The 25,569-nt window shown below is 37.8% G+C and overlaps 1 protein-coding gene across 5 annotated transcripts in view; it reads right to left on the bottom strand.

Annotated features, from left to right (window-relative positions):
- The window catches only part of SLC2A9 (solute carrier family 2 member 9), a 130,595-nt gene that overhangs the window by 30,442 nt on the left and 74,584 nt on the right, over positions 1 to 25,569 (bottom strand). For all 5 annotated transcript variants that reach the window (XM_075752484.1, XM_075752483.1, XM_075752487.1 and 2 more), the window contains 3 exons: positions 24,247 to 24,357; positions 13,147 to 13,248; positions 11,308 to 11,383 (listed from right to left, as the gene is read on the bottom strand). In XM_075752484.1, the coding sequence (XP_075608599.1) occupies positions 11,308 to 11,383; positions 13,147 to 13,248; positions 24,247 to 24,357 (289 nt within the window). The remainder of the gene's footprint in view (positions 1 to 11,307; positions 11,384 to 13,146; positions 13,249 to 24,246; positions 24,358 to 25,569) is intronic.

The following is a 25,569-nucleotide window of genomic DNA, read 5'->3' as shown; positions in this document are numbered from 1 at the left end:
GAAAGCACAGAAGTGTCCCTTACATTCTCATTCACTATACGGATGGCAGTAACATGGAAATACCTGAATTAAAGACTTACAACTGTGATCAGTCCTAGGTAAGTGAACTATTCATACAGTCACATCACTATGACAGGACTTAAAACAGAAAAAAACCCCAACTCCCATCTAGCCTAGGCTTATTACTTCTACAATAAACTACTGAATAAAGTCATCAGACATGATTTCCCTGGCAGGAATTCACGTTGACAGCCTATTAGCACAAAATGCTGCTGGTTGTGAACCTATGCAAGCTAAAACAGTCTTGAAAACTCAGTATGGCATGTCAGGCTTTCCTCATGAAATATTTTAACAAACAAATTAATCATAGTAGCAGTGCACAATTATGTCATTGTATAGCTGCATTCGTCCTGAAGGACCCCAAGAGTAAAAGTGGTGGAAGAAATTTTTAGAGAGGCTGGGAGAGAAGAGTGCCTCCCTCTCCTCCTCCGCCTCCTGTTTAAGATGGGTAACAAACCACATCTTCACTGTTTATGATTTCTGGAAACTGCTGGAAGTCTTTAGGATTTGGGGACTCAAATGGCAGTGATTAAAGAATTTGGCTGCTGCTCCAGGATGGTAGACAGGGCATGGAAAGCAGCAGATGTAGAACTAAGGAATGTAGGACAATAAAAATATTTTATTTTCCTTACTGTGGCCGATAACCAAAACAGAATGGAAATTAAGGAGAGAGCCAGAAGGCGCCCTTTGACTGGAAGTACCAGCTTGAAGACAGTTACAGTCGTGCTGCGAGGAAAGATATAAACCTTCTTTCTGATGAAATTCAGAAAGAAGTTGCCAAAGCCATAACTAAGTGCTCCCAAAAAAGTGAAGTTTCTGCAGCAGGACAGGTAACGGGGAGATTCAAGGGAAACAACTGCTTACTTGGTCAAACTGACACCATCAAACTACCCTTGTTCATGCAATTGTCCTTCTGACCTATTTTTCCTCCTGAAAGTTTCTTACTGCTGTTTATTTAGCTTTCCATGTAGTAGGCTGGCTATCAACAACCAGTCTAGACCCTAGAGCAACTTTCATTGCAACATAAAACTAGTAAACATTTGCATTTAAATGCTAGCCATGGAGCTTACCCAAAAATAGATGAGATGAACTTAGAACTCTTCTTTGCTGTGCATTGTGCCTGGGCACAAGGAAAATAAAATATTTTTATTGTCTTACATTCATTAGTTCTACATCTACTGTTCTATATATTCATTAGTTTGCACTTTTCTAAGTATAAATATTTTATACTAATTCACAGGAGAAACACTATATTTTTTTACGAGGCTTTCTATATCCAGTCCCCATTAATCTGAATAATGTGCCTAAGTCACTTGGACAGCTTTTGAATAAATCAATTTTTCATGGTTACATGAAGCTCTATAACACATGGGTGCGCTTTTCTAGCAGTAAATTTCTTAAGTGTCACAGTTGTGAGCCATCAGCAAGTAATTAACGATCATTCCGGAAAACATGCTAGTTCAGGTAAGAGGAGTGCTCTCAAGTGTCAAAGCATTCACGTTTTGAAAGCTTCAATTAAGATAATTTGTAAAAGCTATTGTTAGAGAGATAAAGTTCATAAGTTTTCCTGCTGCTAAGAACTCCATGTGTCATCTCCAGCAATTCCTTTATCCAACAGATACAATTACTTTTAAAATACTAAGGGTTCATTTTTCTTTAGAACTTCCACTAATTATAAAGAATTGAAATCACTTCTGTAGCAAAACAGTTAAAAGCTACACATTTACTCTATGCTGCTCTTTAAAGAGAGAAGTATTCAAACAAAACATAAACCAGGTATTAACCCCAAAATATATGTTGAATGACACTGTATTCAATATATTCAAGGGCCATGTTATCTTCCCCCCCCCCCCCAAATTCAGTAAGGATGTGGCCAGATTGAAAGCAATTCTAGTTTTATTTCTTAACAGCCCAAAATCTGTTTGTTCACTGAGAGGCAACCAAAAGATAAATTCTCATGTGAAGCTCTTAAACCTCCCATCCTTTCATCTCCTTGACTTAGCAGAAGCAGTTGAAAATACTCCTGCCCCCAGCTGCAAGCAGGAGCTTTTTCTTTGCTAGAGAAAACCAGAGGAGGAAAGGTAAATCAGACCTCCTGCTGCTGTGCTTCACAGCCCCCGGATATTGAGGCAATGGCATTATTACGGCAGGCCGTGATGGGTGACAGCTGGGAGGCTAAAATGCCAACCCTAAGGCTGCTTGTGTTGGGTGGGTGGTCATCTGCAGCCATGGAGTGGCACAACGGGGCACAGATCCCTCAGCAAATCTTCAGCTGAGACTGGTATGTACTGCGTAGTAATTACGTATCTCCAGGTTATTATGAGTTCCTGAACTGAACTGTAACTCATGTTTGGAATTTTTAACTGCTTTTAGTGCAGCATATTTTAAATCTACTGTCATGCCCGCAAAAGCTTTACTAGCATCAACAAACCAAAGCTTTTCTTAAATACTCAGGAAAGCTAAATGTTATTTCTGCACAAGTATCTGACTTACCTGATGCAGGAACTCTTTGACATTATCAAGGGATGCTTACCTGCCTGAAAGACTGTAAAAGCTTCTAGTTTACAGAATAAGAGACACTTTGAAAATTAACCTAAACTTTAAAATCTACCACTTTTCAATTAAATATAGAACAACATGGCTTTATTGGTTTCTTTTTAACATGATACACTTTTCTAGTACAAAGAGAAGTTTTTTCCCACTCAAGCAAGCTCCAAATTCTTTCTCAAAGTGTACTAAAAGTAAGTGTACTAAAAAAATGCCTCTGTGGGAGGCCACAAGCATTAGAAATTCTTACATCCCACTCTAAGTGAAGAAGCTAACACAACATCACACAAAGCCTCTGTAAATGCCTATTTCAGGCAATATACAGATGCTGCCTTTCATTTCAGTACTTTTATGTCTATGTGTGCTCTCACACCTTTGTTTGTGTTTCACATCCAAGAGAAGTTTTTTTTTTTTCTTCCCTGATGGCATTTCAGATTGAACAAACCTCATGACTTTCAAAGTGACCCTTTTATCACAACCACTCTACTGTCAATGCAGCTGCACGTTGGCATTCAGAGTAAGAGCACAGGCTGATTTAAACTTTAAATATCAAAATATCTTTGATACACCTCCGGGCACAGCAATGATTTCCTTCGAGTTTTCTTCTGTTTAGTTCATAATGTCAATTTAACACATGCTGAATATACCATTATCATGCTTCTACTGTGTCTGTAGTCCACTGTGCTAGAAAAGACTTCACTCACACTTCATAAACCATGACAAGTATTAAAAAACTCAATTATAAGACAAAACTCTCAAAAAAGAGACAAAAACTGAAACATTTTTTTGAGGTGATCTGGTTTGTTAATATTTCTCAGTTGTATCGGAAAATGCGATCGCTATAAAAAGCAACAGTCAAAAAATGAAGATCTCACTACCACAAAATTACTATTTTTTTGAATTCCAGTAGAGGGTGAATTGTATCGATTTCCCTTTTCTGTGATGAGAGTGTGACTGGAATCATACCACTGATCTGATTTTATCATCCTTAGGCATACTGAATAGGAACTTATTTTAAAAGTAGGAATTGAAGCAAAATCACACTGATTCACATTTGATGGTATTCACACAAAATTCAACCTTACACAAACTCCACTAAAGTCAGCAGGACTTCTGAAGGGAAGGGCCACTCATCCACAAAAATACCTACAGGATTTAGGACCAGAATAACTAATTCTGAGACATTACACGGCACGAGACAGCACAGTCTGATGCCCTGGAGCCACTGTGTAAGGATTAACCAGAGACTCCTGATTTCTTCTCCTCACTGTAGCACCACTGATTTAAAAATAGCAGCTATTGATGGAAATTAAATCATGGGCTACATGCTCTATGCAATGACCAGCTAGAAAATCCTCTCTGAGAACAGGCTCATCTTTGTAGACATGTGGGCTTTTTGACAAACGGAAAAAAAAGAAAGACTTTATACACAGGATCAGGCATTTCACTTACAGATAAAGGAAGAGCATGGGACTTGGAGATAAAGGAAGCCAGGATCAGATTGGATCATCTGGTTCAAATCCAATCCTCAGCTGTTTCCAGCAGTATTTCATACAGTCCTTTCAGAAATTTATAAAACTCCTGTTTAGTTTCTCCTTTTGCTGTGTCCATTGAGCAGCTGATACAGAACTCACCTCCTCTCCTGGCTAGGAGTTCTCTTCCAATTTCTGTTCTAAATTGATTCATGGCTAGCTAGCACCTAGGTTGGGGTTTTTGACGTGATCTTCTGCAGCAACATTTACCTTCAGCTTATTCTCTCTTCTCAGTATTATTCTCCCTTCTGCCCATGCATTTAGAAACAGAAATCCTATTCTCAGTCTTTTTTGTTAGACACTATAAAGTTATTTTGTATCTTTTCATATAAAAAAATCTATCTTCTTCACCTTCACAGCAGCCCTTCTTTGCAGCCTTCCTGGCAAACTGCTGCATGAGCAGTTTTGTGCTCTAACATTCAGCTCTAAGACTTCATCTCAAAAATGACGACATGACACATGACAACGCAATGAGCATTTTTCACATTACAATACAAAGAGACAATGCATGACAATATGATGCATTAGGTCTCTAAGAAAATATTTAAAAGAATGTGCGTATACAGCGTTAATATAAAACAATCTTTCAAATGACTTAGATACAATATAAACAGTTATGGAGAAGTTTTCCATGTGACACTTACAGATACCATTCTTATATTCTCCCTTAGCTAACTGGCATTTTCAGACATCTTTAAATCCTCACCCTGGTCCTGAGTTTCTAAGCTGCTGCTTCTCTCCAACTGCCTGCAGTTACACATGGCCTATTACTAGGAACGGGTAAATGGTGAAAGATGAAGTGAGATTTCAAACAAATCACTAAGCTCAAACTTGGAAGTGCACCCAAAATAACACAAATTTCCTGCACAAAGATAGTTTGCATTATGATAATCAAGCAATGGATATAAAAGCAATTCCTCAGATTTCTGGAACTCCCCCTAGTATTACTGCTTGTTGTAATAAAAGCTGATTTTTTTCCTTCCAGAGGACTCCAAAGAACTCCTGGGGAATGCTCCCTGGAAGAGGGAATGTCACACATGCCTGCCTGGGCACATGTGTGGCTGACCTCCCTCACAGCTACAGTGGTCCAAGGAAGGGCAACACACTTGTGCTACACAAACACTTTTTACAGGTCTTACTGCCACAACAGGGTCTTGGGTTATTTCTTCTTATTCCCACTAGTAACATAACTCCAGTGCTCCAGTTCACCGTGTTTCCAGAGCCGCCAGATATGCAAAGGTTTGATTCAAAAGAGACAATTACTTTTTCAATTTCTGAAAGAAGGTGATGAAGGAATACTTCAAAGCCAGATATATTATTAAAACAGTCCACGTCCTCCCAGTCTTTCATTTAGTTAAAGACAGGCATCATACCTAACCTCCTCCACCATGGCTTCCTTTCCTGTCTCTGCAGCATTGCCTCCTCCATTATCAAAACTGGATAGAAGGATGTTACACTCAAACAGAATATTCTTCTAAGGAAGAAATATTAATAAATATCTTCATACAAAGATAATGCATGGAAATGCTTTATGCCAAATTTCCAAATTTCTCAGGGTCTCACTGTATCTTTGTCATGCTTATTTCTATTGGGAAGGTTATCTAGAAGTCCACGCCAACATTACTGTCATCCCCCATTAATCTGTTGATTGGATTTCTTCGCCACATGTTCCACCATCTGGGGCGAATCTCTTGACACATGGCAGAAGAGCCATTCTCTGGTTCAGAGAATGAACATTTAATTGTTTTATACGAACTGGAACAGCATCAAAACCAAGACTGAAAGACCCTCATCCCAGAATGCATGTCAGCCTCCCCGGCAGGTGGGGTCACATCCCTGCAGGCAAATAAGGGAACTGTCCCTGGATTGGACATAGTCTGGGTCTGTTGGTTTGGTTGTTGTTGGTTTTTGTTTGTTGTGTTTTTAAAGGATTTGGCTGGTAGATAAAAGGGGTCAATCTCCAGTAACTTAATAAAACTATATCTCCAATGACCCAATGCACACACGTGCATATAGATATTTTTCAATTCACCCAGCAAAATCAGAAGTCACTTGTTTGCACAGCAACTGTTGCAAAGGCACAATGGATGAACTGCGAATTCAAGTAAACAGATAAAAAAAACCCAGAGCCTACACTTTTTCTGTTTAAGTCAGATTTTAGTGTGTTTTTCCTGACAGAGATACAGATTCTGCAGGCACAGTTCAACATGCTTCACTGTCCATGAAGAGGCAGCCACACAGGTTTAATTGAGAAAATCGGTATAACTGCTTTTAGCTTTTCCTTTTTCATTAAATACTATATAAAACTATATAAAAAAAAGGTTAAAGAAGGAAGACATTTCCCATGCACCTAAACCCATCTATCCCTACCCCAATTTCCAAGGAGCTGCACGTGTTTTACCCATTCCAAATCAATACATTTGCTCATGACACCTAACCGAAACAGCACAAATGCTTTGTGGAGATACTGAAAATGTTCTCTTACTTTTTTTTTCCCCTGTATTGATTTTGTTTTTCTTCCTTGTCTCATTAGGAGCCAGAACCAATACCCTCTGTCCTTTCTATTTACTTTTTGCTGGATGACAGTTCTTCAGTTGAAACATATGCTATGTTTATTTCAGGTCCAATGTGTGACCAAGAAAAACATTTCAATGAAGCTTCTGCCTTTTTCTTGAAGTAAAATGATTTACTAACATGTTCCCATAATCAAAAGCAATATTGGAAATCAGTATGCAACCAAATACCTTCAAATACCTTGCGCCAAATGGGCGCAATTGCAATATACAAATGTCTATAAAGCAATAAGCAATTTTTGAAGGGTATTTTCCTTTCAGATCATAGATTGACTGTCTTGAACATATGGGTCCCTTTAATTTTTAGTAAATTCATGAAAGCTTTCTGCTATTGGTCTTTTGATAGAAATGATGAAGTACCAAATCACACGTGTGTGTTAACGTACCTGTTGTTAGTGTTACTGTTTCAGTCCCTAGCAATATGCCTGAAAACATCTGCAAGCTGAAGAGTTGAGTTCAGAAAAATGAAACAAGTGAAAAATCCCTAGTTTATAGTAACAGCTGATCCTAGCTGTAAAGGAGCAGATGGGACTCATCCATATGCTATCAGAAAGTGGGAGACCACACAACATCTAAGCTAACAAGAAAGTATCAGATGTTCTAACAAGAGAGAAAATAATGTATTTTCAAAAGGCAATTTTTTGCTCTAGAAACTTATACCAGTATTTTTATAAGCTCAATTCCTCAAGTTATTTACTGTTTTCAGATGGGATAATTCTTCTAAGTACCAATAGCTCAATGAACGTAAACAGAATTAATCCTAGATGAAGATCTGTATCTGCAGAATCATTACAAACCATGTGGGATTTACTCTGAAGAATGCTGAAATGCTGTACGTAACTACAGAAGGAATTAAATAACATACTAAGTGTTAGTAATGCCATGACAATAGTACCTTTTTTAGCCAATACAAATGACACTCAGCCTTCTATAAAAGGCTAAAACCATTAAAAATCTGCAACCTAATAATAAGGAGTATGCATTAATTTTTGTGGGGAAAAACTCTTTTACTGACCAGAAAGGTGGGAAAGTTATTCCTAAACTTCAGCCTTATCTTGTTGAAGTACCACATCGCTGCAAATAAATACTGCTTCAATACTACCACACTGCTTCAATACTAGATAATGAAGTGTGAAATTTTCCTGCTTAAAGGGGTGTCATAAACTATCACTGAGAAGAAAGCAATAGCCATTCAGTCTGGAAAAATCTGAGGTTATAAGGTAAAAGTCTACAAGACCACAAGAAACTTGAAGAGGGAGGAAGAGGATCAATTGTTCTGCTTCTTCCAATGCAAGACCTAAAGGGCATCACACAAAGCAAAACAAAGGATGTCTTCATACACGAGAGGTGGTAGACATGTAGATTTCTTTGCTAAAGGATGCTAAAATTTTGCACAGTTTCAGACAGACAATGAACAGATTCATGTAAGACTAGGAAAATCTTGGAAACTATGTCTCAGGAAGACTCTAAGCTGAAAAAAATGCGTACTGGTTCTGGAAAAGTGTCTCACCTGCTTGCCCTGTTTGTACTTTTCTCTAGACCCTCTATAACAGCCACTGCATTGGAGATGTGTTAAAAAATGTGTTCCTTCCTACTTACCTCCTCTTGCTAAAACTCTAACATTAGTAGGAAAGGAAAGATAAGGTTAATTTCCAGTAGTGACTTTCCCATTAAAAGAAATTAAGTTTTTGTGTACTGTGACACTCCACTGGCATTGCATGCTTCCCTGAGAAAAAACTTATTCCTTAGCATGTGTATGATATATATACATATGTATATGCCGTATCTATCACGTATAGGGTATCTTAGTATATGCTCTCTTCTCATTCATCCATCTTAAAAAAGGGCTAATAATGGAAGTTGCTCTCATATTCTGAAAGAGAACTGCTCCCAGATAAGAGGTAACCCCATTGAAGTCAGCTAAAATATTACTGTTGATTTACAGAGGAACCAGAATATGACTCTCTGCAACTTCTTCTCAACGACTGAAGTGTCAATTAACAAAATTTTCATAAAAAGCAAAGCAATGTTCAATGCTACTGAGATATTCCCACTATTGTCAGGTATTACAAATGTTTGAACATACACAGGAAAGGTGAAGCAGCCAACTAGGTAGCTACTGGCACAGTATAAATGTTCTTTGGCTTTAAAAGCAATGAGCACAATGAAAAACACAAAAGAAGATTTAATTTTAAAGAATTCCTGTAGAAAGCAAGTAAGTAATATAAAAAGAAAGCCTGTGTGTTTTGCATAATCTGCAGACACTGCTCCAAAGGGAGTGCACAGTGCAATGGAAAATCCTGAATAGCATCGGTAAAAGAAAAGAAGCTAAGTAAGAAAACCAGAATCCATTCTGAAGAATGGTTAGTTGAAGGAGAAATGTGGAGGGTTAATCTTAATATGCTGAAAATACATATTGATCTGCAAGTTCTAAAAATTGGTGGAACATGTCTGTAATATGGAAAAAAATTACAATGTGTTTCAACAGGTTTTTAGAAAAAGAACAAGGGTGGATGTTGCAAGCAGCTGCACTTACTTAAATAGTCTGAGCTACTTAAAACACTGAAAGGGAAATTTTCAAGAAGTTTCAAGTCAACATTTGACTTTCCTTAGGTATTCAAAATGCAAGAGCAGTTCTATTCCACCGAATTCTTCTTTTAAAAAAAAAAAATCTCAGTCTAAGAAGCATATGTCTGCAAGACTAGGGACTTAGCTGAACCTGAGATTTGTCCTTACAGAAGGACAAAGGAATTGCAAGATTGTTTGCACTGTTTGCCTTGAAGAAGAGCTGGAGCTTAGGAGGGAGAACAGTCTTCACAGGCCACCTACAGTGCAACATTAGCTGCATTAATGACCCCAATCAAGCCTGTTTGTCTCCTGCCTTCTTCTAGTCAGCTACCATATGCAAAGGAATAAGCACAGAGATTAGTGACAAACTATTTTCCTAGAAGCAAGGGGAAAAGAAATATTTTGCTCTCTCCCCCTTTTCCTCTAAAACAGCATATTTTTTCCTCAGCTTTTCCAAACGAGGATCCACAGCATTACAGCCATGTTCCATTAGTCACATGAAACATCAGCAACTCTTTCTTTCCCCAAATAAACCACAATCAATTAATTAGATCACTTCAGTGGTGAAGATGTATAAACAGTTGATTAATGTTTAATGTCAAACTCTTTATAAAGAAAAAGAGGCAATAAATGGTGCGTGAATAAACCTGAGAACTCAGGGGAACAGAAGTCTTGCTTTCAGGTTTACAGAACACCTGTGAAAAAACTCCTAAAAAGCAGCTGATTTTTCCCACTTTTGTGCAGAACAGTTTCTAAGAGAATCTTTGAAAATTTAAGCAGTGTTTTGACATCTTATTCTGTAGGTGTATTGAAATTGGATTAAATTCCTCTTTATCTATCTGCAAATAATTTTTGTTAACATTTCATTATTTGATAACTGCAGGATCCAATTCTGATCAAGCATCTGAAGGCTAGAGCAACACTGTTTAGAGAAATATTATGCTCAAGTAGTATTTGCATATGATGCATATCTATTAAAATGCATTTTCCAAAGACATGATGCAATTGGAATCACAGGATAAATTAGGTTGGAAGGGACTTCTGGAGTTGAGTCTCTGGTCAAAGCAGGGCCAGTTGTTCATGAACTTGTCCAGCTGAGTTTTGAATAACTCCAAGGATGAAGATTTAAAGACCTTTTTGAGCAATGTCTTCCAGTGCTTAACCACTCTCAATGTATATTTTTTTTATTTCTGTCCAGTCAGAACTGCCCTTGCTGAGGCTTGACTGTTGCTCTTGTCCTTTTGTTCTACACTTCTGAGAAAGGTCTGGCTTTATTACTTTTTTACACCTTAAACATGTTCTTTGTTAAAGCAAGTAAAATACAAAAATTACAACCTGGGAATATTGGATTTTTCTACAGAGTTGTATCCATCTCTAAGTAATCAAAACTGGGGTGGGGAAATAGACCTGATAAACTCATTACAACCTACAAAACCAGTTTCCTGAGGGCATCAGATATCAAATGTATGCAGTCAGTAAAGAACTGCCAGACAAGAAGCACCTCCACCATCAGGACATCTACCTTTTCTATCATCTTCCTAAAGAGAATATGTATAAACCCTCTTGCACAGCACTTCTCTATCTTCGGAAAGGAAGAGAATAAAAGAACCACACACAGCTGTCCCCCTCCTCCACCAGTTTCCAATTTGCATCCTACTGGCATTAAACTGCTCACACAAGCATTGATAAATAAAACACTCAGCTTCCAGTCAGAGTGGTTTTTTATAGATTTACAAAATCATAGCAAACCTACAATAATAGCCAGCATTTTAATTTGTTACTGATTGCAATTTAGGCACTAGTTCTCAATTATGCTGACAGCTAAGTGGGAATGTGTGTGTATATGGGTTTTTATCGAGAATATTGCTATCACTTTGTGTTGCTATCACCTTTCACTGTCTTAGATCCCTTATGGTCATCAGATATGGGTAAAGTGAAGTCCCCTACAAGCAATTTGTTAACATAATGCCAGTGCAAAAATACCTGTGCTTTGGTGTACAAAGAAACATGAAAAAACATAGACGTACCTGGTCCAATGCAGAACGATGCAATGATTGCAAGGATGCAAAATATACTGAGGTAAGGAAGCCAATACACGGTTTTCTGGGTAGATAAAAGACCATTGTACATGGTAAGTACATTGTACGTAGCAATAGTTAAATAATAATACGATAATAGTGTTTTCTTTAGATAACCACAGTATATCTGTAGATCTTTATTAGATGATCTGTATCAAAAGTCTCGATCTCTGTGGAATCCCTTTAGAAACACTACACAGGCTCTTGCACCACAGAAGACACAAGTCTGAAAGGTTACAACTTCTTAAGCTAAAGGTCAAGCCATCCTGGAAAAGAGCTTTTCTTTCCATTGAACAGATTTGGCACCTCCATTCTCCTCAGGTATTTCAGCCATGTTTAAAAAGAGCTCCCCAGTTAAAGCCTGGGCTTAAGTCTAGACACAACAGGCTGCCTTTCAGTAGGACAGCTGTATCTGAACCTTAGCAAAGCATGTGAAAGCCACACTCCAGGGATTTTAGCCATAATCTGATTTTGCAGACAAGGAGGACCATGTGTGCAAACAACTGGTACAGGGAAAAGAGAACAAACTATAAATGGTTCTTTAATGGAATTGTAAATGGAATCATATTGGCGTTCTCGTCTGAACTCAGATCCAAGGTCTCTAAAGGCAGTGAAAGAGAGAAGGTGCAAAAACAGAGTAGACACAAATTCCCCCAAGATCAAGCCTGTTGGTACGCCAGGTCCTTTGTTCAAAGCAATACCTAATCTCTCATACTTAACAGATTGAGACACTTCTGAAAGGAAGGAAAACTGGAAGGCACTGAAACTTCAGAGATTTACAATAGCTGAAGGTCCTCACGGATCAGACTTGGTTTTATAATACTTGGAAGAGAATTTTTTACTTTTTACTTGCAGTAACATTTCTTTTCTGGAGAACTGTCTTATAGTTGTCATGACAGGTACGTGAAGTAAAGCTTTATTGTGCTGTGCATCCAAGTAAGTCAAATAAAACTTTGCAACGGTGTGGCATACACCTGCTAGTCAAACTGACTTACTGACTCAACCAAGAAACAAGATTTGAAAGTCAAATTAATGGCAAGACACAGGAATCAACAACAGCAGAAAAACAACTTCATGAAAGACTACCCAAAACCATGACATTGAAGACTGTCAGTTTTACTTCTCAAAAGCCCTCGGGAACAGCAAGAAACTTCATCATTATGAAAATGGAAGCTAAATAAGGAAAAATGACTCAGGGTCAGAATTTAGATTGGTTTAATAATCCTCCTCTGACCATCTGAAATAGCTGGGGAACTATTGCTAATAACATCTGAGAACTTAAGTGCTGATGTTCTGCAAAGGCTAAGTCTTTGCATTTTCAATAAAAGTATCAGAAATGTAACTTCAAAGAAACAGCAAACATGGCAATTTTTCACTACTGGAACAAAACATCCAAACCTAAGAATAAGAATGACATATAAAGTATGAAAGAAATCTCAAAAAGACTGCATTACAAACAAAGATAAAAACACGGAATATGGGTAAACTATTTACCCAACTATGGGTAAAATTGTCTTCATAATAATTTGTGATATGCATGAATCTTTGAGTTAAGGAGACTGAATGTGACAAAGCCCCTGTGGCTTTTTAATGCAAAAACTGCTATGGCTAACCATAGTACACCAAAATCAACAGGTTCACAAAGAAACAAGAGACCTTGAAATCCGTATGTCAAACTGATTAAAAGGACTGGCTTACGTAGAAATGCCGAGACAAATAGGTATTGAGCACCTGATGTTTAAAATAGGCAAAAGAGAGAGTAAAAATATGTAGTGGCTGTAGTGTTACCTGTAGAGTCAGAGAGACGGTAAGTACTGCGAAGAAGACAACCATCAACCCAAAACCCCCGATGAGAAGAGGTCTGCGTCCGAGCCGTTCAATTACTAAGCCCTGGAAAACAAAAAGTGGCACTTGACTTTCTTGATAAAGCACTGATGAACCCAGACTATATAATATGTTCTCCTAGTAAATATGAACACCAAAAATAAAACCATGAGAGTTGATTTTGTACTATTTATCAGCTACAATGTGTTTGCAATTGTGTTCACAATTATGCTTACATAATTCAACCTCTTTGAAAAAACAAGTCAGCATAGCATCCTTATTTAATACAGCTGAAAAAATGGGAAACCACCAAAACCAGTACTTGTTAATAATTTGATGCCTGGATTTCCTCCTACAGAACAAATATGACCGAGTTGATAAGAAAAATGTGCAGCTAGTAAATTTAACTTCAATACTGTTAGCGTGGTAGATTTCAAAGTTACTACTACATTAAACTTCTTCCATAACAACAGTGAAAAAAGGACTGTGCATTAGCTATATATAAATAATAACTACACAACGTTTCAATTTTTTTTCTTATTTATTAATTTCTAGGGGAGAAATAACTCTACATTGCTTGAATTGCTTACAAATTTACACCAAATTCCTACAATAATGTTCTTAAAATATGTAATTTTTAAATGTCAAAAAGTTCAAACATTTTGACTATTTCTTAATTTCAACATCTCTCCGAATTTAAGCTTAAGAGGCTTAAAATTTAAGCTTAACAACTTTTTAGCATAGATTAAATAATTTATTAATCTAAAATTTATTTTTCTTTTTTTGTCCAAACTCAGAAAAAAAATTTAGTCATGATCTAGGATAGTTAATGTAATTGGAATAGCCAGATAAAACAAATCCACCCATCAGAAAACTTCGCTCAGAAAAGGGATGGTACCACTGATACTTGTGCACTCATGCACATTTTGAATTTATGTTTAACACCTGCAGATAAACCAACTTCATTAAAAGCAATCACAAAATCTGAATAAAATGAAGAGATTCTTGAAACGCTGTAACACGGAACTGTCTTTTCTTTGCTAGTCTGACTTATAAAAATAGGCTAATATATATATTAGGTCATAACATCTTACTGTAACTGCTAATTACAATTGGCTTTCTAATGAGAAGGTTAAAATAATTTCCTGAAGCCTGGAATGTATGACTCCAAACAACTGGAAGCCGGAATCACACAACTATTTGCCACATCGTTATTTACCGCAGACTGAAATCTCCCTTTCACACAAAAGATAAAATGAGCAACTAAAATGAAATCTGGAGCAATACCCGTAATTCGGGGAGACAATGCACACTGTTCCACCGTAAGCATCTAGAAGAAATGTGTTAAAGGAAAGTACAGAGTCACCCAGGGAAGAAACACCTTGTGTGGCGAGCACTTCTCCCACAGCATCAGGTTCACCAGCAGATTTTAGGACAGGCTTCAAAACGTGCCAACCCTGCACCCTGCCGCGCTGGACTTCCACACTGGAGACGCGCACCGTGACGCTGCAGAACACGAAAAGCAGCTCTGGGGCAAGCTTTAGCATTCTTTATTTCTTTAAATGAGGAAATATACTCATTTTGACAGTTTCCACAGCTTCCATAAGAGAATTTATTTCAGAGCCATGTTTAAAATAGACCTGCACTAATGTTATTAACATTTCACAGTGTGCTCACAGGGTCCAAATGTTCCCAAACTGCAACTGCTGCACTGCCAAAACCTCTACAAGATGCCAAGTATTTTCCACTATGATTAATGAATCCATCTTGCAAACACATGTGGTCACACATACACTTAAACAAGAGACATTTTTATGGCTATGAGGGATGAAATGTTACCTGATGGCTCCGTAAGAAGAAGGAGACTTCTGCAATAGGTGCCGCACATATAATTTGACATTCCAGGGAATTTCCCTTATTTTTTTCTGTTCTGGATTGGTAATCATGATTAAACAATCTTGGTGTTACACAGCTGGTGGGGTTTGTATTAAAACGGGGTAAGGGATGACTGTTTCTCTTCGAGGGAAAAAGGTTCCTAGATGGTACAGAGCTAAGCAGTGGAAAAAAAGTGCTAGATGGTTTCTGGTTGTACAGCTCAAAGACAAGCAAACCCTAGCAAGGGAGGACAGTTTGGACTAAATCCTCCGAAAAGATGAGTGTATGCACTTGTGCCTATTTGCATCGAGAATAAGTAGTCTGGACATATTTGGGCAAATCTAGGTGGATTGGTGAGGAACTCCCAGTTTTAACTGAGAGCAGCCAAGCACAGATACAGTTACAGCAGATTTGCAAGCTCCATATCCTTTTTACAGAGAAGAATAATAGCTTCTAAGACTTTTTTTTTTTTTTTTTTTAAATTCAGAGACCATTCAGGAAGAAACAAAGCAAATCCATGTGCAGTCATTCTTTTCCCTGAGCTGATGCCAAGTTTCCCAAGCATTCATCATTGCTATTTATTTAATATAGTAGCAATGAGGAACTTCAGTACTTCAGCTTCTGGGCACTCCTTGCACTCCTTGCATTTCTTGTGATTTATGGAATGGACCAACTTTGTTCACTGATAAAAATAAGCAGCAGGACAATAAGATATACCAGAATTGCTGGGAATCGTATAATTATTTCCAAAGTTGATATGAAGTTAAAAGTACACTGACAACACTAATAAATCTGGGAAATACAGACTCGGAAGGCTTCTCAATTAGATTAACTTGCACAGTTATGGGAAGAGAAATGCCTACTTCTATTTTCAAGCTAAGGACACCTCTAATGTGTTCAAATGTGTGACCTACCTCTTTATCACCACTTCCAACCCAAAAAACCACATCTGCTTATGGCACAGATTCAAACGAGGCACACCAGTCTCTGCTGAAACAGGACACTACACAGAATCAAGTGCATGAAAAGCCAGGCGCAACAATCAAAGCCATGCTCCCTACCTGGTTATAAACTACAAAGCTGTGATCTCGTGAAAGGCAGCACGCGTGTTTGGAAAGACGTGGGTCTGTGGCTTTGCCGGTCAGGAGGCAACGAAGAAGCATCCCTGGGCCCATCGGCAGATCAAAGTTGTTCACAACTGGGAGCCAGTCCGCAAAGAAAAGCCTCTCAGGAGGCAACATCTTTCATCAAGGACAAAAAGGTTTTTTGAATTGTTTAAGATGCTTCAACAGCCAGTCCATCAAGCTGTTTAGGTGTACAGTATTTCTAACTAAAATTTGAGTTATTTTTGAGGATTTCTTAAGAAAACCTATGACAATACATCAGTACCTCAAATTTCTCTGTGGAATTGTTTGTTTCCCTTTTCTTGATGGAAAAAAAAAGCTCAGATAAACTGTGAAGTTTCAGCAAATACTTGAAAAGAAAGGTGTAACATGTCTTCTGTAACAGCAAGTTTCCCTGGTGAAAAAAATGCTGGTTTTGAGGTTATAAACAGATAAAACCTTCATTTTTAGTTATGATTACACAAATCCGAAACTTGTTAACTTGCAAAACCCACTAAGATGCTTATGACTCATAAGAAGTGGAAGATGATTCACCAATTTTCAAGTCTTTATAGTTCTGAATGCTCCACTGCTATGTGCTGGTAACTGTTACCTACTGAAGACCTGTAACAAGTCAAAATATACTATATGGTAAAGTAAATGAAATAGCAAGAAATTCAGTATATGCTCAAGTACAGTCAAAAAAAGAATCTTATAACTGTTTTCTGTGATAGCACACTGAGCTATTGACCAAATTGTGTAGGCTGATACTTGTTTATGTATGATCATAAACCTGCATTTGTAGAAGCCTATGCCCAGCCATGGTAATCAACACAGCTGAAATTACTGAAAATGTGTAAAAAAATATTGCAACCAAAATTCTCTCAACACAAACGTTTGGTGATAATAAGGCAACTGATATGCAAACTAAGTTAACAGTTCACACAACTTACTTTTGTCTGGCAGGAAACACTTGTGAATAAAGTTAAAAAAGCAAATGTCAATGTTTTTACTTGAGTCAGCTGCAGATACTGGGGCTGACATAATGAAAGTAGAGCGCATTAAAAAAAGATCAGACAAGCTTCTCTGGGTAAAATGAATGCGTGAGTGAGTTCCACAGCCCAAATGGGAGGTCACTGAATACTATTCCCTAGTTATTTCCCAGCCCTAAATCATACTAAGAAAACCTGATTAGATTTTCTTGATTTCTCAGCTCTGTAAAGAAGTTTGATCTATATGCTAACGTCAAGAGTAGCCACACTTTTTTTTTCCTCATGTATTTTGGATATAAGTCTGAGTAAGACTGCATCTAGATTCAGACTTCATGTGACAAGCTAACTCTGTGTTATTTCCATTTTAAATAGCAGGATTAAAATGGATAATCACATTTATATCACTGTCAGGTCTATTTATGACACAATGTGTAGTATCTTGCATCCAGGAAAAGGAGAGGACCAGAAGACTGAAGGTTATAAATTGGTTTTTTTATTCATATTTTTATGTATATCCATTTGTCTACTGTATGAATGATACAGTTGTAAAATATCGGGTTATTTTATTTAAGTACCTAGACTGGAATTTAGAGGCCTAGCACCAAGTCTGACCACATAAGAACAAGTCTTAAATAAATCTGTGCCTACCCCAGCTCTCACATCAGTTTGCCAGTGCTGTGTTAATGCCATGACAGGATAAGATCCTACGCATCTTCTGTAGGTACCAGGCTAGGGATTACTATCAGCAAAGGGTGGAATCTATTGCTAAATTTCTAAGCTCAGTCTGAACTATCCTTAATCAGCTTCACTTGGCAGTGAGATTTTCCATTCACTGAAGAGGGTCTCCATACTGAACGCCTGTCGGACCAGCATGACCAAAACACAGCCCATGCAGGGATTCGCTGTAGATGGCCACCTTTGCCCCAGCAGTGCCCGGGAACAGCCCTCAGGGCAGCACAAAACACCCCCGTTACTTTATTCCTATCGTGTCCCTTCAGTAAATTGTAGATATTTTTGAAACAAAGCTCCTTCTGTTGATGACTTATTTGTTAAAAGCACTAAGTTTTGTCTTGTGTCAAGTTCATGTTAACAAAAGCTAGACCAGATCTTGACCTTGATCTATGACAGATCACCATGGCTGGTGCTCTATTTTCTAATGATGGTATCTGAGTGCCCTGATTCAGATAATCTTGAATAGATTAGGGGAAAAATTATTCACAACCCTTTTTTGTTTTAAATACTTGAAAGCAAGAGATATGTCTTTAAAACTTTCAATTTCTGAATATATCCTGCTGAAGGATTTGTACTAGACAAATACAGTCTCTAAGCCACTCTGCCTTGGGTCTTAGGAGTGGTCCTGAAAGGTAGACCTTCGTAAGGAGACTTTTTCTCCTGTAAGGCACTACATCGTTACTTCAACACATGTAATCTTTGTCTATTCAAAAGCTCAAGTGTTATAAAACGATTAAGAAGAAATAATGTCTTTGTCTAAAAGCAATCCCACTGACCACTTGTGGCTTAAGTTGGCATGCATTAACACACTCACACTCTGCGAATCAGAGAATCTGCAGTGAAAATGTGCCCACATGTACTCCAGCCATCGACAAATACCATGTCCTGGGAAGATGCTCACTCAAGACCTCTTTTCTACTGCTGATTCTTTCTGATCACATTTTGCCCAATACAGCGACATAAATCTGAGTATTTTTCCACTCACAAATTTGCTCCATAAAGATTGCACACATTTACATTTGAGATCTGAAATGAGGATGAATTTGTGACTAAGGAGTAATTAGTGACTCCCTGCATCTAAAAGAATTCAGTCTCTTATATTCCGAATGAATCACTGAGTATTTTTTTGGATTTCTCTTATTAGACATACTTAGCAGTGCTTTTGTAGGACTGAGCAAAGCATATGTAAATCATATAAAAATTCATGCAATTGGAATTTTCTATCGGCAAAACAAATTAGCGTGGTAGACAATTTTGGAAGCCAACAGTTTGCTCACGTAGGCAACTATTTATGGCTTCTTAAAATTATAGATGATGAGTTACATAAATATTTCTCTTGGATAAAATTAACTGTCTTCAGTGCCAATAACTTTTCCCCTCAAATCAATATGCAGTAGCGTATTGACTAAAGACTATTTTTTTCACCTCATGATTTATTAGTTAAAATGAGGCTTTTGTAACAATGATTAATCAAAATCCCAGGAATCTTGTGAGCTGATGGGAATATCTGAGAGTACTGGATCTGGGCAGACAAAGCACCCATCTTCTGTTACACAGGGAGAAGGAAGAGAGGGTCTTCCTTTCATCCCCTAAAAACCTTAGGATGAATTATTAACCAATCAAATAGTTTGACAGCAGCTAGAGGAGACTAAGGGATAAAAACAGTCAAACCAGATTTTCTCAATGCAGATCAGTGTGATTTCTTTCACTGTTGGAGAGGAAGCTGAGTTGATAGAAAGAAAATGAAAAACACGATAGATTCTGACTCCAGTAAGCCTTTTGACACAATTCCACATGACATTTTGTATTTGTGCATATGATCTTTCCCTGCAGTACTGGGTGCCTTTCCTTGCTGAATTTCATCTTACTGATTTCAGGCCACAGGTCCAATTTCTTATGATCTTCCATAGTTCTTGCAAACACTTTTGAGTTTCTCCCTTTGGAGAGTTTGAATGACATAGTTGATTATAAAAGGATCTTTGTTACCTTTCCCATATTATTAATGGATATTCTTATGATTAATTGACCCAGGACAAACCACCACAGAATCCCACTTGGTATTTTTTTGTATGACAGTGAAGTGCTGATAGCTACTCTCTAAGAATAGCTTTGCAGTTAGCTGAGCATCCACACTGTTATCATTTCCTCCAGTCCACGCCTACTGTATTTTATATTCTCTAATCTCAACATGATGGACTTTTTCATACAATATGCATGAAAAACCATGGAATTCACTGCTTTAGGATGCCGTAGGTTCTAAAAACATACGAAAGTTGAAAAATAACTCGACAAATTCAAAGAAAAAATTCTATCCAGGCTATTAAAGGCCAAGATATTACCTTACAATTCTGGTACTCCTTCAGCAACGGCTTGTCAGGGTGAGGGAAGCAAAAGGGGAAAATGTTTGCAAATGTTCGCCCCATTCTTGCACTCTACTTACAGCCTACTGGGGAGTATGGGTAGGTGAAGATTGATTCTGACCTAGTGTGAACAATGTCACATGGGACTGCATTAAAAATCTTACTAAAAAATCAGATTACAGTAAAACTTCCTGAGAACTCTCAAGCTGAAAGTATTTGTCACCCCACTTTTTCCATGTGCTACGACTGGCTGTCACTGGAACATATTTCTTCCTGTTCTGTCTCCAGTGGAGCCACAGAGTTTCCATAGAGATATCTTGCACTACCCTTTGGATACCATGACAGAAATGTGTTAGGGATAAGGATACTTACTGAAGTGTGTGGAGTACCCTTGTTTTAAGATGTGCCGTGCCCTAAGCAGGGAATCCCTTCTTGTATGTTAAGAGCCATTAACATTAAAAGAAACACAGAACAAGTCTAAGAGCCCTCTCTCATGACATCCCAAAGCAGAATACCATCATCTCACCTAAGAAAGCTGGCTTCCTTGACTTCTGTGTGATACTGCAAAGGATTTCCTGCATTCTTTTGTGGTCTGCTACTGAATTATATTTTACTCATTCCAGGCTTTGCACAGCTTGTCTCTGTCACAGGCTTTGGAAGGCACATGAGTAACACCTTGATGCATCACCTTATGGGAAATGCTTAAGGCATAATCTTCTCAATATAGTCATAGCTAGTCTCCCTCTGTGAACATTATAAGAAGACCAAATGTGGTGCCACAGATGGTAAGATTGGATGTGGGATGCTTAATCTGAATAACATTCCCTTTTGTTCTATGCTGGTTTCATGAAGGGGGGGCGGGGAGGAATCTTTTCACGTGTTTACTTCTGTCTCCCTTTCCATTCAGCCTGTTGCCTTGTCAAAGAAAGGCAATGGCAAATTGTTCTTTCTGTCCACCAAGAGTAAGACAACAACTAAAATCTCAATTACTAAAAATTAAAAAAACCCACAGTAACCAATCTTATTAAAGATTAACTAAGTTTGTGAAGTTCCTTTACTGTAGAATTTAAATAACAGACTTCTAATAAATACATATTTGCCAGGGAATTACTTAGGTATATTCCACCCTGCTTCAAAGCATGGCATCAGGTTAGATAACTTACTGCTGTGACATGTCTAGGAGTAGGAAATGTATTCAGTATTTCATTCCAAAGGATACCAAACTTCTTCAGAAGCAAACTGAAATTAATGGGCTCTCTCATTAAAAATTAGCTTGTCTAGCCAGTCCTCTAAACTGAATCAGTGTTCAGTACAATGGGTGGAGAAGTCTACAATTAACTGAAAAAAATACAGGAAGTTTCTATCATTCCCCAGAGAGAAGCCAGGCCACCAAGTACACAATGCTGCAACACAAGTATTTCATGACGTAAACTAGGAAACGATGGTGTAAGCAGGAGTTGCAGCCAAACTATATAAATGACAGGAAAATGATGATGCACGTGCTTCAATTTTCAATGTCTTGTTTACGAGGCTTTTGCTCGAGAAGAGGAGGGATGGAGCTGTAGGCAAAGCATGCTACTAGCAGGGATATCAAGTGATCTGAGGCAGCACAGGGCTGTCAGAAGGACGGGATGTTGTTTGCCATTCCTGAAGGACCACATCAACATTATTACTATTATGCCGCCGCTCCCCGCAGACACGTTCAAGGGAGACTTTCAAATTTTTCCACAGTTTGAATGATATTTTATCTCCTAAATATTATTTTGCTTCTCTGTGAAATATATCTATTTAAATCTTTTACTTTAGCATTCACATTAGGCTCATCAATGGATGAACCTCAAGTATTCTTACTGAGTCAGTCTCATGACCACCTAACATATGCATAATGATTGGAGATGGTACATGATTTCATCATGGACCTCTCCAATAGCTATTTCTTTTACAAGAAGGAAAATTCTACTTCTGTTACTGACAGAAGTATCTACTGAAATCCTGGAATTTATTGTTAGTAAAATCTGGTTTCTACTAGCAAGCACAATATATAAAAAATACCAGGAAAATTAAGTTCTCCCTTCCCTTGCCTTCTCCTGCTTCTTCCCTTCTTCCCTCTGAATAGTACCTAAGACACATGCTTAAAGGAAGTTACTTGTAGAAATGAGAAGCTGCAAAAACTTTGATTGAAAAACCAAAGTCACCTTGTTGTTCCTTTAAACAGCAACAATAAAACATTTATGAAGATTAATGAAATAAAATTAAGGCTACAAAGCAGCATTTCTCTTGAACTGAAAGAGCAAATTTGAAGGGAGCAGAGTTATCAGTATATCAGCATTTCCAGAGGCACCGCAAGTAGCTTAGACAGAAAAAGTATTAAAAACACTCCTCTTGGGCATAAAAGTTACCACACATACCAGGATCCTAAGCAGACACATCCGCCTTATTATGTATGAACAATGTGCTCTGAATAAGCCCCACAAACTGATAGCACAGAAGGAACTGAAAGATGACGGACCCTATTTATAGGATGGCTTTAATATCACGGAATCATCTCCATGTAATTTTCATCCGTTTCCACAAAAAAGAGGTGTATTCTTCACTTAAATCACTGGCAGAATTATCATTATTATTTTTATATATATCTTAAACAAAGAAGCATTTCTACAGTACCACAAAAAAGAAATTGTAAGAAGTAGGGATTTCCATACTTCATTATTTCCACCTATTAAAAAGAATGTCCCTTTAATTACAGAAAAGAAATAAGATGGTTTACCCAAAAATAGATTTGTAGAAATTTACAAAGATCAGAAGAAGATCTCTGTGACCTTTAAGAGTCCTTATGTCCTAGACTATAAGAAAATATACTTGATAGCTGAATTTAGCTTAACATTTTATAGTTCATAAGCAGTTGCTCTGCCACTGGAAAGGATTTTTTTGCCAAAACCATTCTTTTGACATGTAAAAATGCTTGTCTAGTGTGTCCAGTATTGTGCAAATACAGTTGGTATAGAATATATGAAGATAAGGAAAAAATCTAACAAAGAAAGAAGGAGGTATTTACTTGTTTGCAACTTTCCATGCCAAAGACCTCTCCCATTGTTTCTTATTTACTGCAGTGCAAACAGACATGTATTTCCTTTAGCAATTAATGGCATATCCATCTACTAAAACTTACAGGTTTAGTTTGCTTGTGTATTTTTTTTTTCCTAGAGAATTTTTTCCATTTTGAAATAGGAAAGAAAAAAATATGCATGGATAATTTTTTCTATAATATCTTCTTCTACGTTCAGTGCATAGCAAAGGTATATGACCTACTCAGGAGCTCACGTATTATGAGAGGATGCCCGCTTGCCCTCAGTGAATGAGATAGGAGAATTGAACAGAACATGGGACAACCTTGTTCTAGTGTGCTGGCTTGCTTTTCCAACAAGCTGGGTTACAAACATTTACTCCCATATTTTTAAATGGCTGAAGAATTTTCCTCATAGTTCATAAGCTGCTATAGAAAACATGTCATCAAAACATGCCCAGGAAGACACATGGCTGTTTCTGTGATCCATACTGAACACGCCTAGCTGTACTATGCCTGAGCCTTCCCCAGCAACACCACCCGCTTCCCAGCAGGCACACAAGAAGACTCTGAGATGTGAACAAACTGCTACCAGGTAAAGTCATTCTACAAGGTGAAATCATTTATGAGTTATCACTTAATATACTTCAGGCCTTGCCGTTCCTGCCTTCTTCACTTACACAAACCACCTCAGGATCTATCAACTTTCTATGCTCCTTTTATGCAACTAGAACTAGAGAGCATCTTAAAAAAAAAAGAATCCCAAGCCACAAAACTGGTCTTAGGATTAAACCTAGAAATATTTTCAATTGCTTTATCAACCATTACACTTAATCCTCAACTACTATTCTTTTTATATTTTAACCTGTATATGGAAATAAAATCAGTGATTTAAATATCAAGTGCATGTTAATGGATTTTTTTATAACCATACTTACAGAAAAAACAGCAGCCACAGTCTCAACAGCACCAGTACTTAGAGTAACATACGGGATTGTTTCATGACTGATCCCAGCTTCACTGAAGATGTTGTTTGTGTAGTACCAGATCTGTATCAGAAAGAAGAAAATGAGTTATTAATCATTACGGCTTGAACTACAATATATTGGTATTCACTTCAAGCATCTGATCCGCCAGAGACCAGGCTTGTTAAAACCCTGAGCACTCCCGAATGACCGAGGGCTGGGCAGGACAACAAATGAAGGGAAGGTGCAAATTTCAGGTAGATTAGTCACAACACGGCCCTACGTCTGCCTGCAGACCTAGGGAGAATTACAAGCAGCTTTAACTCAATTTAGCTTGATTCACTTCAGGAGTAAATCAAAGAAACTCACTTTAAGCTTGAACAGGAGGGTACAAATAGGTTTTGTGTGGCTGAGCCACACTGCTTAAAAAGCAGGTTTGGGTGGCTTTATGGAATACTTCAGTGGCACAGAACAACAGAGGAGAGAACAGGAAAGAGATGCTGAGAGGGACTGCAGAAACTGCTCCTTTTTGGACAAAAGGTGTGAGATTTATTTCACTTCAGCCTCACTACAGCATGGACAACTGCAGTCAAGCCATCACCCCCATCTCTATTATCCACAGAAAGAAAAGATACCTTTTAGAGTGAAAGTTGCTTGGTGAAAAGTAAAAAGCTGCTTTTAGTATGAAACGAATCACAGGCTAGAAGGAGCTGTCACTACTGGACAGAAACAGAGGGAGCACAGGGTTACCAGCTTAGAGGAAGTCATTCATGTTTGCTCTGTAAAACCATATCCTGTGGTGACAATATCCAGACAGAGAATATATAGTGGTAATACTCTAAAATAAATAACAAGTCTGGTATCAGAGCCCCATTCACATCACAAATAAAGTCTGAAAACCATATATTATTTATGTTGGACTCAAGATGACAGCAAAGAACTAGCCAAAGATTTTGGCTGCCAAAAGCATGCAACAAGGAGAGACTGCCTTGGAGACAGAAAAGATAAGTGATTTACTAGAAAAGATGAAAAACAATTGAAACAACTGACTATCAGAAGAAAATAAAGTTGATCACCTGTGACAACAAAACTGCTAGCCAGAGATAATGATGACACTAAACATGAAAGTAGCAGTGATATTTTTCCCACATGCTCTCCACGTGACAAGCCCTTACAGGGCAAGCACAGATAAAGAAAAGAAGAAAAGGCTTGTCTGATGAATAGAAGTGTTTTGATCGCATGAGGAAAACCTTGCTGCCTGCCAGCATATTATGCACATGCTACATCTGTTCATCA

The sequence above is a fragment of the Balearica regulorum genome, chromosome 4 (assembly GCF_011004875.1).
Source record: "Balearica regulorum gibbericeps isolate bBalReg1 chromosome 4, bBalReg1.pri, whole genome shotgun sequence".
Classification (NCBI taxonomy): Eukaryota; Metazoa; Chordata; class Aves; order Gruiformes; family Gruidae; genus Balearica; species Balearica regulorum.
The sequence above is the reverse complement of the archived record's forward strand: the minus strand, read 5'-3'. Positions and strand labels throughout refer to the sequence as shown.